The sequence below is a fragment of the Rhipicephalus sanguineus genome, chromosome 11, assembly GCF_013339695.2.
Source record: "Rhipicephalus sanguineus isolate Rsan-2018 chromosome 11, BIME_Rsan_1.4, whole genome shotgun sequence".
NCBI classification, from domain to species: domain Eukaryota; kingdom Metazoa; phylum Arthropoda; class Arachnida; order Ixodida; family Ixodidae; genus Rhipicephalus; species Rhipicephalus sanguineus.
The window spans coordinates 120,496,142-120,509,841 of record NC_051186.1 but is presented as its reverse complement, the minus strand read 5'-3'; the positions used below and the strand labels follow the sequence as shown (position 1 = coordinate 120,509,841).

At 43.5% G+C, this 13,700-nt stretch overlaps 1 protein-coding gene across 5 annotated transcripts in view; it reads left to right on the top strand.

Moving 5' to 3' along the window:
* LOC119374824 (echinoderm microtubule-associated protein-like 2) overlaps positions 1-13,469 on the top strand; it is a 235,873-nt gene extending 222,404 nt beyond the window's left edge. For all 5 annotated transcript variants that reach the window (XM_037645023.2, XM_049410959.1, XM_037645019.2 and 2 more), the window contains 5 exons: positions 305-402; positions 6,481-6,568; positions 7,620-7,715; positions 8,072-8,202; positions 8,712-13,469. In XM_037645023.2, coding sequence (XP_037500951.1) covers positions 305-402; positions 6,481-6,568; positions 7,620-7,715; positions 8,072-8,202; positions 8,712-8,837 — 539 coding nt within the window. In that variant the 3' untranslated portion in view covers positions 8,838-13,469. The remainder of the gene's footprint in view (positions 1-304; positions 403-6,480; positions 6,569-7,619; positions 7,716-8,071; positions 8,203-8,711) is intronic.
* Positions 13,470-13,700: the final 231 nt, after the last annotated feature.

Genomic DNA, 13,700 nt, shown 5'->3' with positions numbered 1-13,700 from the left:
AAATCACTACCTGAAACTTTCGTTATTGTGGGAGTGCTTTTTAAAATCTCTTCGCTGTTGAGAGGGAGCAGATGCATTGAACCCCATGGACGTTTGCCGGAGATGCTAGATTTCTTCGTTGCCGCGAGAATGTCGTTCTTGAGGGCTTTCGTTATTGAAGGTTTCAACTGTACTATTGGGAGAGGTCTTCGACCTGTAGTGGACATAAGATAGGCTGGAAATGAGAATCATGATGACGAATTAGTTCGTGAAATGTGTGAACGTGACAGTCGTGATGTAATCACTGTATGAACGCGTACTGCAGATGGCCAGCTCCTAGCCCTCGGCTCGCGTGACAGCTTCATCTACGTGTATCAAGTCAGCGAAGAAGGCCGCAAGTACAATCGCATCAGCAGGTGTTCGGTGAGTCGACAATCGCGGCTACTCCATTCAGTGTCTCGCTCGTTTTTAGCCTGGTGGGGCTTTCTCTCTGCTAACATTTTTCTATCAGTGGGCTGCTGCTGCTGCTGCTGCTGCTGCTGCTGCTGCTTACATGCCTGCTGCTTGCTGTCTTTCATATTACTCTCGCTTTTCTGTTTTATCAAAATGATGTTTTGCGAGTCAGTGGTGCAGTATAGACTGAGTGATACTGCTAATCTGGCTGGAAAGAAGCTAGTGCATTGCATTTGAGTGAATGGAGAAATAATGCATGCAAACCAGTTTACTCTTCAGTCTCACAAATTGATTCAAATGTCTTTCAGCCTTCGATACGTTTGGTAAGCATTGCCTCGGCTGTTAAAACCGACAGGAGTGGGCCTGTAGGAATGCTCCGAATTATTCGCTAGTGGTGCTTGACTACCGTAACAGTTGCCCTGTTTATTTGATTAAGGAGGTGTACGCAAGTCATTCAAAGAGAGTGCGTAGAAATAGAAGGCATATACTGGTAATGGTGAGCACAAAGTATGCAAATGTTTCTTGGGAGCACCTTAACTTACTTCTTCACTTTTGAGAGTGATATTTAATCAGAGATTTCATGAATGCCACATTTAGAAAGTGTCGTTTGTTTTTAAATCTCGTTTTGCCATACGCAAGGTTTCTTAACATGCGAGCATGTCTGGCACTGCTGGGGTGTTTAATCTTTCCACCGCTGAATAAAAATGTGGGCAAAAGTTTCATTTTTCAAAACATAAATGCTGCAAGTGTTCAGGAAGGGGAATTTAGTTGCAAACACAGAAAAAACGCTGCCGATAAATGTGAACTCTGGCTTTCAGTGCTTTAAATAGTTTTTAAATGATTCCCGAAGACCAACAGCGCAACTTTTGTTAACACTACATTGTACGCAAAAAAATAAAAAAATGCCAGCCCTGCGAGAAAAAATGTTGTAAAAGGAACAGACGTTTTTTTTAGCTTGCATCATATCAGCATGCACTAGCATAGTCTGCCACTTGCTGCTAAGCCGAGCTCGATCCTTTTGAAGTTTTTAACATCACAAATTATCAGTTATTTAAGTAATGCTCTTTTTCACTCAACTTAGAAAGGAAATTAATACATAAATATGAAGTTTACCATTGTAACAGTGACTTAGCAGTAAATTACTTCGTGTTTTATATAAGTAGTGCTCACTGATTCCTTTCTGTACTTCTCGTATCGTTGTAAACATTAGACAATGAAGTCTTCAGTTTGTGCTAGGTTTCACCAACATAAGCATCTCTTAAACCATCTAGTTGAGTCTTTTTAGCACAGTTTTTGACAAAACACGGTCATTCTGTCCCTGACTCTTGTAACCTCTGCCTGTTCTGCACTCTTGTAATTCTGAGCCCGTTTTATTGTTTGCGGTCAAATCTCTTCTGCTCACCAGCTGCTCTTTCTCTTCTTCTCTTCTTGCCTTCTCTCTCTCTCTCCCCTCGCTACTACGCGAATCGCAAAACAATATTTTGCGTAACTCTCAACCCCTCGCACCCCTGGGTGTCACGTGACGCCCCTCGGTCGGGCCTAGAAGCCTCCTCCTCCCCGGGACCAGGAGGCACCGCGACGACCCCCCACCTCTCTATGGGTATGACTCAGCACGAAGCAACAATAAAAAGCAATAATAATAATAATAATAATGACTAGGGGTGTGCGAATATTGGAAAGTTTCAAGGAATAACTAATCAAATATTCTCCTACGCCGCTCAGTTTGTGGCTAGAACAGCCGCTATGCGCAAGTACGAATACTTCTTGAAATAGTTTTCAAGCATTTTAGAATTGTAAGCAGTGCTTATTTGGTTTTGTAGCTGTGTTGTTTGCGTCACGTCTTTCGTGTTCTACGTTTCAAGAAAATTCCACACTAAAACCAAAGAAATAATGGAAACTTGCTAATGTTATTGATACTAATGGGGTGCAAATGTTCTCTTATAATAATTGAGAACAGCTGTCCGCCACTTGAAAACTATTTGAAAAGACTTCAGTGCTGTGTGCAATTTGATTTTTGTTCAATTCCATCTCAAAAATTGGTATTTGCACACCCCTAGTGTCGACTGCTACTGCACCATTACATTCTCTTTCTCTCTGCTTCTTCTTTTGCTACATTCTTTTGCATTTCTCAACATTTCGAACTTATGTATTATCTCACTTTTATTTTTTTCTTGTGCAGTGTGCCTTAGCTCGTTCTCTGTGCTCGCTGTCAGGGAATGTGTCTTTTACTCTCTAAATATTTTCCGCCCTCGATTGTGCACCTTTGCCCATGCAATAACTCTCAGCTCATTAAAAAACAATCTGTTGTGTCTCTCCTTTTAATGAATTTTTCTTTTTGCTACCATGTAAAGTGTCACATGTATATCTGTCAACAGTGCTGCATATTCCGGTTATTACCGTGCACTCTTTGTATTCTATATGAATGCTTCGTATTGCATATGTGTTGAAGCTAACATACAATTTGACACACATGCAATGTGTACCGCATGCGTGTTTAACATCTTAAGTGTGTATATTTATATGCAAATACTATATACATATTGCACATCTGAAACATCTGCAATATGTTTCAAACAAGCCATGTTTGAAACGAGGCGTCCCTATTCTGTTACTTTACATTACAGTAGAACCCCGCTGTTACATTCCTCACTGCTGCGTTTTCCCGGTTGTTACGTCGTTTTCCGCCGGTCCCGGCATAGCTCCCATAGGATACAATGTATTGGGAACCCCGTTGTTACGTCGTAACTGTCGGACCGTTCCCGTATGATACGTCGTGAAGTGCGCTCGGAGCCGACTGAGTGACTACCAAAGAGAGCGGCCATGGTGCATTTTCAAGCAGCTTTCGTGGTTTGACCGTAACATTAGCCGCATTAGAGGTGCAAGCAACAGGACCTTTTGATTGATGCAAACAAAAGCATTGCCTTCGAGATTCGTACTGCAAAGATGGCGTCTATGACGTAATTTCTCGCGAAAGCAAGGCCTTCGAGATTGGCATTTACTATTGACAAAAGCATAGCCTTTGAGATTTGTATTGCACAAACATGGCGTCTATGACGTAATTCCCCGCGAAAGCAAGGCCTTCGAGATTGGCATTCACTTCTGCCATCGCGTTGGCGTAGACTCATCATTATCGTTATTTGTCGGAGGACAGGAGGAGTTCGAGCTGGTTGGAGCTCGCATGGTCGTGCGCGCGGTTCACGGTCGGACTCGCTGCGCTTGTCGTGATTGCGTGTGCTTAGTTCTTTCATGCCTACAGCTGTTGGTGTTAAAAAAATCACATACGTTGATTACATTTCTGTGGATGAGGCCGTCCCCAGCTCCGTGTTTCTATCCGTTGACTAGATCGCGGTTGAGCGCGCAAATTTTCATGCTGCTCGTAAGCAATGAAATAAATTCTGTACCACTAAATATTTTGTTGTTTTTCCTGTTTTTCGGCTCTTGCGTTTCCCGTCTCTTACGTTTATTTCCTACGGTCCCTTCAAAAACGTATCAGCGGGGTTCTACTGTATTTATTTCATCATTTTATTGCACTATTTTTCATATTATCCACAATAGTTACGTAAGCTATGAATGTTTTTAACTGGGGACATAATTACTAATGTTCATTTCTAAGAGCCTTTGACCATTCAGTTCTTGTTGTTCTTGGTAATATTGTTTTATTTAATTAGAATGTGGAGTTACCAATGTACTATTTTCGTGTGTGTTGTAATTTTAGATTATGGTCATGTCTAGTAATATGGCCTCTGTAGAACATGAAAGACTTGCTGGAATTATTTCATGCTTGATTCAAGGGCACATTGTGCTATTTCTGGACGGGGTCATATTTGAACATGGGTGAAAATGACGGTGGTCAAAGCCGGCCACTGTTATCATTACTGGAGAGCGCGCACTGACGATGCACACAAAGCGTTCTCTCTTTGTCTCCGTCGTCAGTGCGCGCTCTCCGGGATTGATGAATACATACCAACTCGCCCGGTTTTCTGCTTTGTTACGAACACTGTTAAACTAGAGTGCAGGCATTGAGCAGTGATTGGCATTCTACGATTGGCAAACTAGAGCACTGATCGGCATTCTGCGAATGCCAATCACTGCTGTGAACAGTTCAGCCAAATTTTGTAGTAGCGTGTGGCGCATAGAGTTTACAAGCAGAGCTAGTGCAAAGTTGCCACTTTTTCAAGCACCCTCTCTTCATACAGAGGCTCCGTCCTCACTCACTTCGGTGGGCCTGCTGTATGTCGTCAAACAGCAGATCGCTGCTATTGGCTGATAGCTGGCATAAATCATGAGCGCTATTTGGATCAGATTCTTGCCATGGGGTGTTGCCACGTGCCAGTGCTGCGCTCTATAGTGTGTTCAAATTACGCAGTAGCAAGACTAGCATGCACAGGAATCACAACGGCACAGAACGATTGCGTTTTATGACACGAACTCAAGGTCATGATGCGCGCTGACATAATTTCTTTCCCTCATGCCATCCCTCCCTGTGTAGCTTCCAGTGTGTTCATCGGGACGAGAGAAGAAAGGGCTTAAAGGGGCTCTGCACCCAAATTTCACCGGCGCAATTTTACGTTGCAATGTGTTGCTTGTATCGTCCTGAGATTAATGCAAAAAGACTTTTGGAGATAGACATATGCAAACAGAAGTTATTGAACGTCCAAATTCAATATAAAAGCAGATGGCATAAATTGGCATATCCTTTTGTATTTCACTGATCCAATGGCGTGTCAGTCTGGTTTGTCTGGTTCCAATCAAAACGCGGCTTACATTTTGCTGTACCAGAAGGCTGCAGCACATGGTGACCTTCCTACTGCAAGTGCGTGCCGCACTTTCTGAGAGATTTGGTGCTGCAGAATTTAGCAGGCAACTTCATGTTGACAAATGGGAGTTCAAAACACGTCAGAAACGATGAGGCGCTCCAACAGGATGGCCTTTGAACGTGAGCTCCCACGAGGAAGTGATGTACTATGTGTTGTTACATGCGAAGACAAGCCGCTAGAAGTTCCATTGACGCCGCCCAGACTGGTTCCACACGAATACGACAGCGACGAGGTCCATGCAGGAACGCGGAATGGGACGCGGTGGAATGAGGCTGCGTTTATGAAGGCTGCGCTTTGTGCAGACCATTCGACAGCGCTACCGGTGTCACAGCTGCACGAAAATTGAAATTGATGCACAAATTGGTGTCTTTCTTTGCAGCTCTAACAAGTATTAAAGACATCACAACTTGTAAATTCCTCACAATGAGTATGTCACAAGTGTGTGCAATATTAATGAGAACTAACAGACAATAATGCCAAGGAAAGTATAGGGGATGTTTTTAGTAATAAATGTAAGGTAATTGTGAAGAAAGAGAAGTGGACGAAAAGATAGCTTGCCGCGGGCAGGGACCGAACCTGCGACCTTCGAAGGTCGCAGGTTCGGTCGCAGGTTCGGTCGAAGGTCGCAGGTTCGGTCCCTGCCCGCGGCAAGCTATCTTTTCGTCCACTTCTCTTTCTTCACAATTACCTTACATTTATTACTAAAAACATCCCCTATACTTTCCTTGGCATTATTGTCTGTTAGTTCTCATTAATATTGTGTATAACAAAGAAAACGAGCCCTTGAAATTAACACTTCTTTCCTTCAAGTGTGTGCAATATATTTCTATTTCCAACCAATCAATATGACCAGCGTAAGCTGGGCAATACCTCACTTCCGTCAGCAGAAATTGTTGATGTACAATGCTGCAGTCAGCGCGAAAACTCACTTCACAAATAAATTAAAATGTCAAATGCTTTGCTGTGCCTACTTTCACTGGTGCCACAGCATTTGTGAAGATCCATAGAAAGCAAACAGCTGATAAAAACAATGTGTAATTTGGGGTGCAGGGCCCCTTAAAGCGTGCGACAAATCCCTGTAACTCTTCTCGTTCTTAACAAAGTTGAGAAATGTTTGTGCAAATTTATTCATGAAGCAATAAACTGCAATATCATTAGGTCATTTCATGATTGCTCATCATTAATCGTGTGCATTTTAACCTAACATGTTGTTGATGTTTTTTGACGACAGGGTCACTCGAGCTTCGTCATTCATCTGGACTGGGCAGTTGACAGCACGTACCTGAGGTCGTGTTCTGGTGACTACGAGCTCCTCTACTGTGAGTGTGTCTTGTGATAAACAAAACATGTGGGAAGAGTCCACGAGACAGATGCTTTAGTGGGGGCAAAACTGTAATTGGAACATTTGAGCTCTGGCTGAATTGCTTGGTCAATGGTCTCTAGCAGCCTCAGAGGAAGCAATAAATTGGAGAGAAAGAGCAAAGATGCCATGGTTGAACACAGTTAAAGCAAGCTTGTTGAGTGGTAGCAGCAACAACCGCGAAAAGCATGCGGTGTCCTGCGCATTGGCGCTCCCACTCCGCAAGCAGTGGCGTGCTATTCACATTTCTCTTTGTATTGCCAGCATGGGAGTCACGTAACAAGAGGTGAGGCCTCGAAGGTGCATGCGCCCACCGGCACTTGGCTCTGGCCAACCGACAGAGAGAGGGGGGAGTAGTAGTAGTAATTGAGAGGGGAAAGATGCTCATTTCTGGAACCCATAGGGAGCACGGTGCTGCGCGGGAGAGAACAAACAGACTCTGCGCATGTCCATTGCTATGACAACACATGTGCGAGGAGGAAGAGGAGAATAGTGACATTGGCTGAGCTTCAAGGTCAAATGCATGCACAAAGTTGTTTTCTGGGTTTGTAGTGGGAGGAGTAGAGCTATCGCTCTAAGAGCTTTTTATCAAAAGCTTGTCGGTCGTTACGGGGCTCAAAGAAGACCATTGCTTTATGTCTCAAGATGTGCTCCTTCCTCATTTTTTTTCTCCAGAGCATGCAGTTTCGTTCTGGTTCAGTGCCTTGTTTGACAGCATCAGGCAACGCAATGTCATTTGCAGCAGAGTACTGCATTCAATGTATTGAATGTGGAGGTGTACAGAGAGGTTGGCATACACTCAGTGCAGTGCTACAGTGCCATGCTCTTACACACAACTTCCAAGGGGACGTTACAACTATTTGACGAACAATATCATTAGATAAGAAATGTTCCCGGGTTTAATATATTTGTGCTTGACTTCATTAGTAATTTGTACGTAAGGGTGCCGTTGCCAACAGTGCCGGTCTATTCGCTCACTGTTCATTGCAACTTCCGATTATCCTGTTCAGGGAATGCCCTGGTCTGCCGGCAAGTCACCAACATGTCCATCACCCGAGACCTCAAGTGGCACACGCAGACGTGCACCATTGGCTTTAGTGTCTATGGTAAGTTCAGTGTGTTCGCTTGAGTAGGGCCTGTATTCACATCAGTAGGGGTAAATGCAAGAGTTACGTCATGCGTAGCTTTCTCAGCCAAGTATAAAACTGCCTCATTTTCTTATTTCCTTTTCTTCTTTCTTTGAAAGAGACGTGATATTCCGAAGGCTTGTTTGCACTGCCATGTTTTGCACATTTACCATCTGCTTTTTGTGAGGTGGGGAGCAGCTGTACGATTCATGCCAGCGCACGATTGCTCGCCTTCAGACTGGTGGCGATGTGTCGTCACACGTTCATTGTTACACGCAACCGCTTGGTGCAGCTGAGATGAAAGGTGTAAAACATGTTTTTCATATCTGTTGCAGGTATCTGGCCCGAGAATGCTGATGGCACGGACATAAACACGTGCTCACGTTCCCACTCGGGCCGACTACTTGCCACTGGTGATGACTTCTGCAAAGTCAGGCTGTTCTCCTACCCTGCCTCCCTGCCCAAGGTAGTGTGTCTTCTCCTTATTTAATGTAAAGGCTTTAAATATCCATGTTCTCCTACAAATTGTTCAGTTTGTTAGCCCATTCATTTCCTCTCGATTAGTTTTGAAGAACAGTTACCAATTATCTATTGTTTTAATGCCGTTCTCTTTGGAACTAGCATACTAAACAAACATGAGAAATGCTTTAAAATCAATTTTGCTTTATTGGAGAGCATAGGGGAAAATTCAGTTAATTATATGAAAGTGTTGGCTTCCCTGCACACGTTTCACTCAGTTTTGTCCAGTGGTATTGTAGTAGAACATGATATTTTAGTATTTTAGCACTACCCCTTGCATGAAAACAAAAAACCTGACTTGCAAACTTGTCTATATTGCTTTTGGTAAGAGAAATGCAACATTTCACCATGGGTTACCTTACTTTTGTCCACGGTGTGAACTTGCTGAGCTCATCTGCGGGAGGTACAGGGTTGAAGAATTAGCGAAATGATCGCACCGTTTCTACCCTGATCCAGTGCCTGAGCCACATGTACGGCGGCCACAGCAGTCACGTGACGGCAGTGGACTTCCTCCCCGATGACAACCGGCTCATCTCTCTTGGTGGACGGGACTGCGCAGTGCTCCAGTGGGCCGTCGTCTGAAATCGCAGCTTGCACAAAAACAAAACAAAACAAATGGGGGTCGAACCCCATGCTTCAAAGTCACGTGACGAGGAGTTGCGACTCTGCAGTCCAGGACGACGCGGGATGACGCGTGAAAAGCGACTGAAGAGCCCTTCCGGAAGATTCCGCTAGTGTAGACTGTCCCAACTGGTCCCCCGAGGTGTCGGCGCACCGGAATTGCGGAGAAGGTCCAGGCGGGTGGCCCAAAGAGCGTTCCAAGGGTGGCTACGAAAGGCGCTTTGGTTGTCATGTTTGTGTGTTTGCAGCCTGTGATTGTCAGTGGTTAGTGTGAAGTCGTGAGTGTCTTTTGTATCATGTGCCTCAGTGTGCTATTGGGTGGGCAGTCGGTGGAGGCGAATGTGCAAGGGTGCTTTGGCAAGCTTGCCACGCAAGAACCGCGCAAACGTGCCTCAAAATTTACTGACTGAAAAAGTTACGTCTTTTCTATTGCTTGCTGCCATTGATTGCAGGTCCTGGGTGAAATAAGCTTATACGCGTCGCAGGCTGCCAGTGTAAGCGGTTGTTTCTTCAGTTATTGGACGTGAACATAGAGTTCAGCACTGTAATCGGCTTTCTATACAAAAGCAAACGTAGGTGCATTTGGCAAAACTATCCGTATGCTGACCCGGCTAATGGTGGTTATCGTCGATTCAGTGGTTTTTAGCTACTTCAATGATCGTGAAAACACTTCTTTCTTGGTAATCCTTAAACTGACACTCGACGTGCCGTCGTAAGTATCGACTGCAACTGTCATCTGTTCCGGCAAGCAGAGGTAGCCCCAATTGTTTTTACCAGTTATGTAGGCCTGTACGTTTGTAATAAAATGCCAACGTATCATCATCAGGATTTAACCGCGCACTGCCCACTGCTGTCCTTGTCAGGTATGTGTCCAATTGCAGTTCGAGTTGCACGTTTTTTTATTTGCGAGTTCATTTTCATCACGCCTCGCCCCATCTGCATTTGAGCATCATTTTCTGTTTTGTTTTATGAGATCGTTGCTTGGCAATCACGTCGCCATGCACTGTCGTCCCAACCCATCTGTTCTTGTGCGTACAGTTTAAGGTCCCCTGCTAATGGTGTCCTCAGTCTTATTTTTTATCTTTTAATCCAATCTAAGCACGAAGACAGTGACATGCTAATGGGATGATCACTGATCATCTATCACTTATCACCTGATGATGATCATCATCTGATCACATTCTGTTTATCTAAGCATGGTGATCAGTGACATGCCTCAACTACAAAGAATGTGCAAAGTTCTCGCATTGTTTGCCTGTGTGGGTCAGCAGAGTTCCACATTTTCCTTTTTTTTTACGGGAAGGTTTAGCTCAAATCATCCCAAACAAGTTCCATGTGTTCCATAGGTAACAAGTTCCCTTTCCACTGCATGCACCTTCGTCACCACGTGTAGCTGTCATTCCTTTACTTTTTAAGTGACAAGCTGTTTCAAGTACGAACCTAGGTGCTGACGATATCAGACGTAAGTTCCATCAGACTGTGCATTCTTTCCTCAATTGACCACTTGTATGGAACTGAGAATTGCACACTTGTGCAACTTTTCTATAACCAGCCTCACTCCTTTCATACGCGGATGTTATGGTAGTTGTGCCGGAAGATATGGCAAGTATGTGTAGCTTTGTGAAGTTGGGATTGGCTGATACTTTCAAATTTTCTCACTTTATGGCACGACGTTTAATTCGGATTACTTTGTCTGCTCTTGCAGCACCTCTAGTGTTCATTCATTTATTTCCATTGCTTGGTGAGATAAGCACACTACCCTTATAGATTTCGAGGAACTGCTGCCAAAGGAAGCTTCTATTGACTTTGGCTTTGGCTTTGATGTTTTTGTTGTCTGTAATGAGAGAGAGAAAGGGACTGTGATTTTTCTCTTGAAATTTGACACACCGTTGTACGAAACAACACAGGTGCTTTGCGAAAGCCATCCACGTTGGCAAGTTGTACTGCTGTCCATTTTGACTTCGAGCGTGCCTGCTGGTTTGAGCTTGGTGTAGGTACGAGCTCGGTGTGTGATATACGTAAAAAAAAGGGTGCGCTTAACGGCAATAGGGGAGGCACGTGAGAACGCCTACGATGATTCAGGTTGTGACCCACTCTCTCGGCGTCTGCTACAGTGTGTTGCATGTGCATATGTTGCTCTGAACACCCACGGTGTTTACCTTTTCAGCTGCCGTGCCGTCATTTTGCATTTGCCATTTACTGTCTGGCCGGAAAAAAAGTTCTGAGACATCGAGTATTCAAAGTGTTTGTCCCACAAGATATTGTGACGCAGTCAGTCATACTTGACGTTATCGTGACGCTGTCACATTCATTGCGGCGCATCTTTGTGTGAAACTGATACGTAAAGGTTCAGTTCGGCAAGTTGGTTCCATCTATGTGTGTGTCTGTCTGTGCGCAACATTTCTCGCACCTGCACGTCACCTTTGTTGCGTGTGGTTTGCCACAGTACTTTGACTAATAGATTGTAGTATTTACAGTGCACATTCGTTCCCGGTGAAAGCTTTGCGTGTAATGCTAGAACTGCATTTTTAGTGCAACATGTTGCGCAAGAGCTGTGAGGAGATGCATACAAAGCGTCCGTGTCAGTTAAATTTTTATAGCGTTTTTTACCTTTCATGTCTTTTTATAGTTCACTAGCAGACACTTTCAATGCAAGTTACGATGATTGTGGCTACATTAGGGTATATTTCACTTGCCATGTATAACTGCACATTCCTATATTGCAGTAATTCCTTCCTATAGTGATAGCTTCGAATCACTATATTCATAATTTTTCAGTTGAAGCATAACTTCACTCGCCAATAGTGATTTGATACCTTTAATGGAACGTTTAGGCAGTATCAAAATAGCTATTGCAATGAGGTGAGCCTTGAACTGTCTTGCACGTTTGGCTTAGTCGGAGTGTGAACAAACTATCAAGCCATCTTTCTAGCATTTTTATAGAAAGCGTTTGAAGGTCTGAAATGCATGAAATTTTTGAGAGCTTGTCTTAGTATAATTGCACGTACAGCAACTATATGTCGACCACTTGCGAAATCACATTGCTTATCTTTTGGCTTTATCTTTTTGCACAAATTTTTTTGAGCAACACTGTTTGTTTGGTTAGGAATGTGGAAGTCATTCGTATCATCAGAATTTTCTGTTGTTGACATGTTCTGGATGTGGAACAGGTATTTTTTTTTTTTTTTTTTTCGAAAAGTCTCACGTTTCATCTACTGCGCTAAGATTGCGTATATCCGAGTGCTGACTGCTGTATCTTGCAAGATTGAAGTTGTTTGAAACGAAATGTTTGCCAGACTGGTTTTTTTATACTTTCTTTCTTTGTTTTCGTTCCTTCTCTTGGCAGATGTTGTGTAGCATGTACGGTGAGATTGCGTTGAAGAGTACTCGCACATCGACAGCTTAGCCTCCGTGGCACGGAGATTGGTGGCATCGCCGTTACACTTTCGTTGTAATTAACCTAATTTTGTTACAAGCCTGGTGCATTCATTAATTGCATTGCATGCCCAGGTGCAGCTGTCCGACCCTTTTTACCATTCAATCAAAACAGCCTGGTAAAAGCGTGTGCAAAGTGAATTGAGCAATACTCTGCGAGCTTTTATACAGCAAAGTGCATCTAAAGTTGTGCTTGTATACCGGTGCTTGTTAGTGTTTCCCAAATGCGTGCACACCTTTTCAACACTTCGGTGCGGTCTGTCCGATCCATTTATGAGCGATGGTGAAACCATTTCTAGCAGCAGGTCTGTTTGTTGCCGGTCCCCGGTGAAGTAGGCATCTCTAACAGCGGGTCATCGTCACGTAAAAGAATGTTGTCTTGTTTGTGCAATTGGTCAGAGGCTGTATCTTTCGTGGAGTGAATGACATGATCTAATTAGCTCACGTTTGTCTTACGTCTGTTGTTGTTTTATCGCTTCTACAGTGAATGATAAGTTTGCAGCTGTTTATGCTACTATTCTTACCTTTCAAAGTGAGAATGTTTTTTTAGCACTGTTTACATTTGTTGCAATGTTTTACCGAGTACTTGTTTGTTTTGTGGTGCATGGTACGTAATGACCGTTGTCCGATATATAAGCACACTGACATTCATCTTTCAAATTTTGTTTTGCTCAGTTACTTCGTAGCATCTTAAATGTAGTACATTTAATTGCACACAATAGAATTCCTGCAAATGGTGAATTTCTAGTGTGTGACGTTGCACTTGTAAAAATAGTACGTATCCGCACTCGGCAACTAACACATCTTTCTGGAAAAGCTTACTTCACAGTTTTAATTGCTTGCGCTGTATGCCCAACAGTCTTGGGATTTTAGCAAAGCCTGGAAGGCAATTAACGGGTTGTCCTGAAAAAATTTTTGGCAGGGCGCAGCCGTTCATTTTTCTGTTTTCAGATTGGATGAAGAGATTTTCCTTGTGATCATATTGATGTTTTTAAGCAGCTAGTTCACCTGACACATGCAAGGTTCTGTTTGGAACAGTGTGTGCAAGCATCTGAAGCATGTTTTGGATTGTATATGGAAAGAGGGTTTCGGATTGTACTGCGTGCATTGTATGTTTGAGATGCTTGTGGAACACTGTCTGTTGTCTTCTGAAGTGCATTCATCTGTAATGTATCTCTCAAATCTCCTGAATGGAGAGAGGAATGGTCACCCCTCCCCCCTTTTCACACATCTCACGAGCAATTGATGTAACAACTGCACTTCAATAATAACGACCTTTGGCCTTAGTGAAAATGTGTGATTACCATGATTGCCAATATTTTAGGTATTGTCAGAGGCAGATCTGAAAGTCTTCCATGGGTTTCGGTTACGTAGTTGCAGGGAAATGGG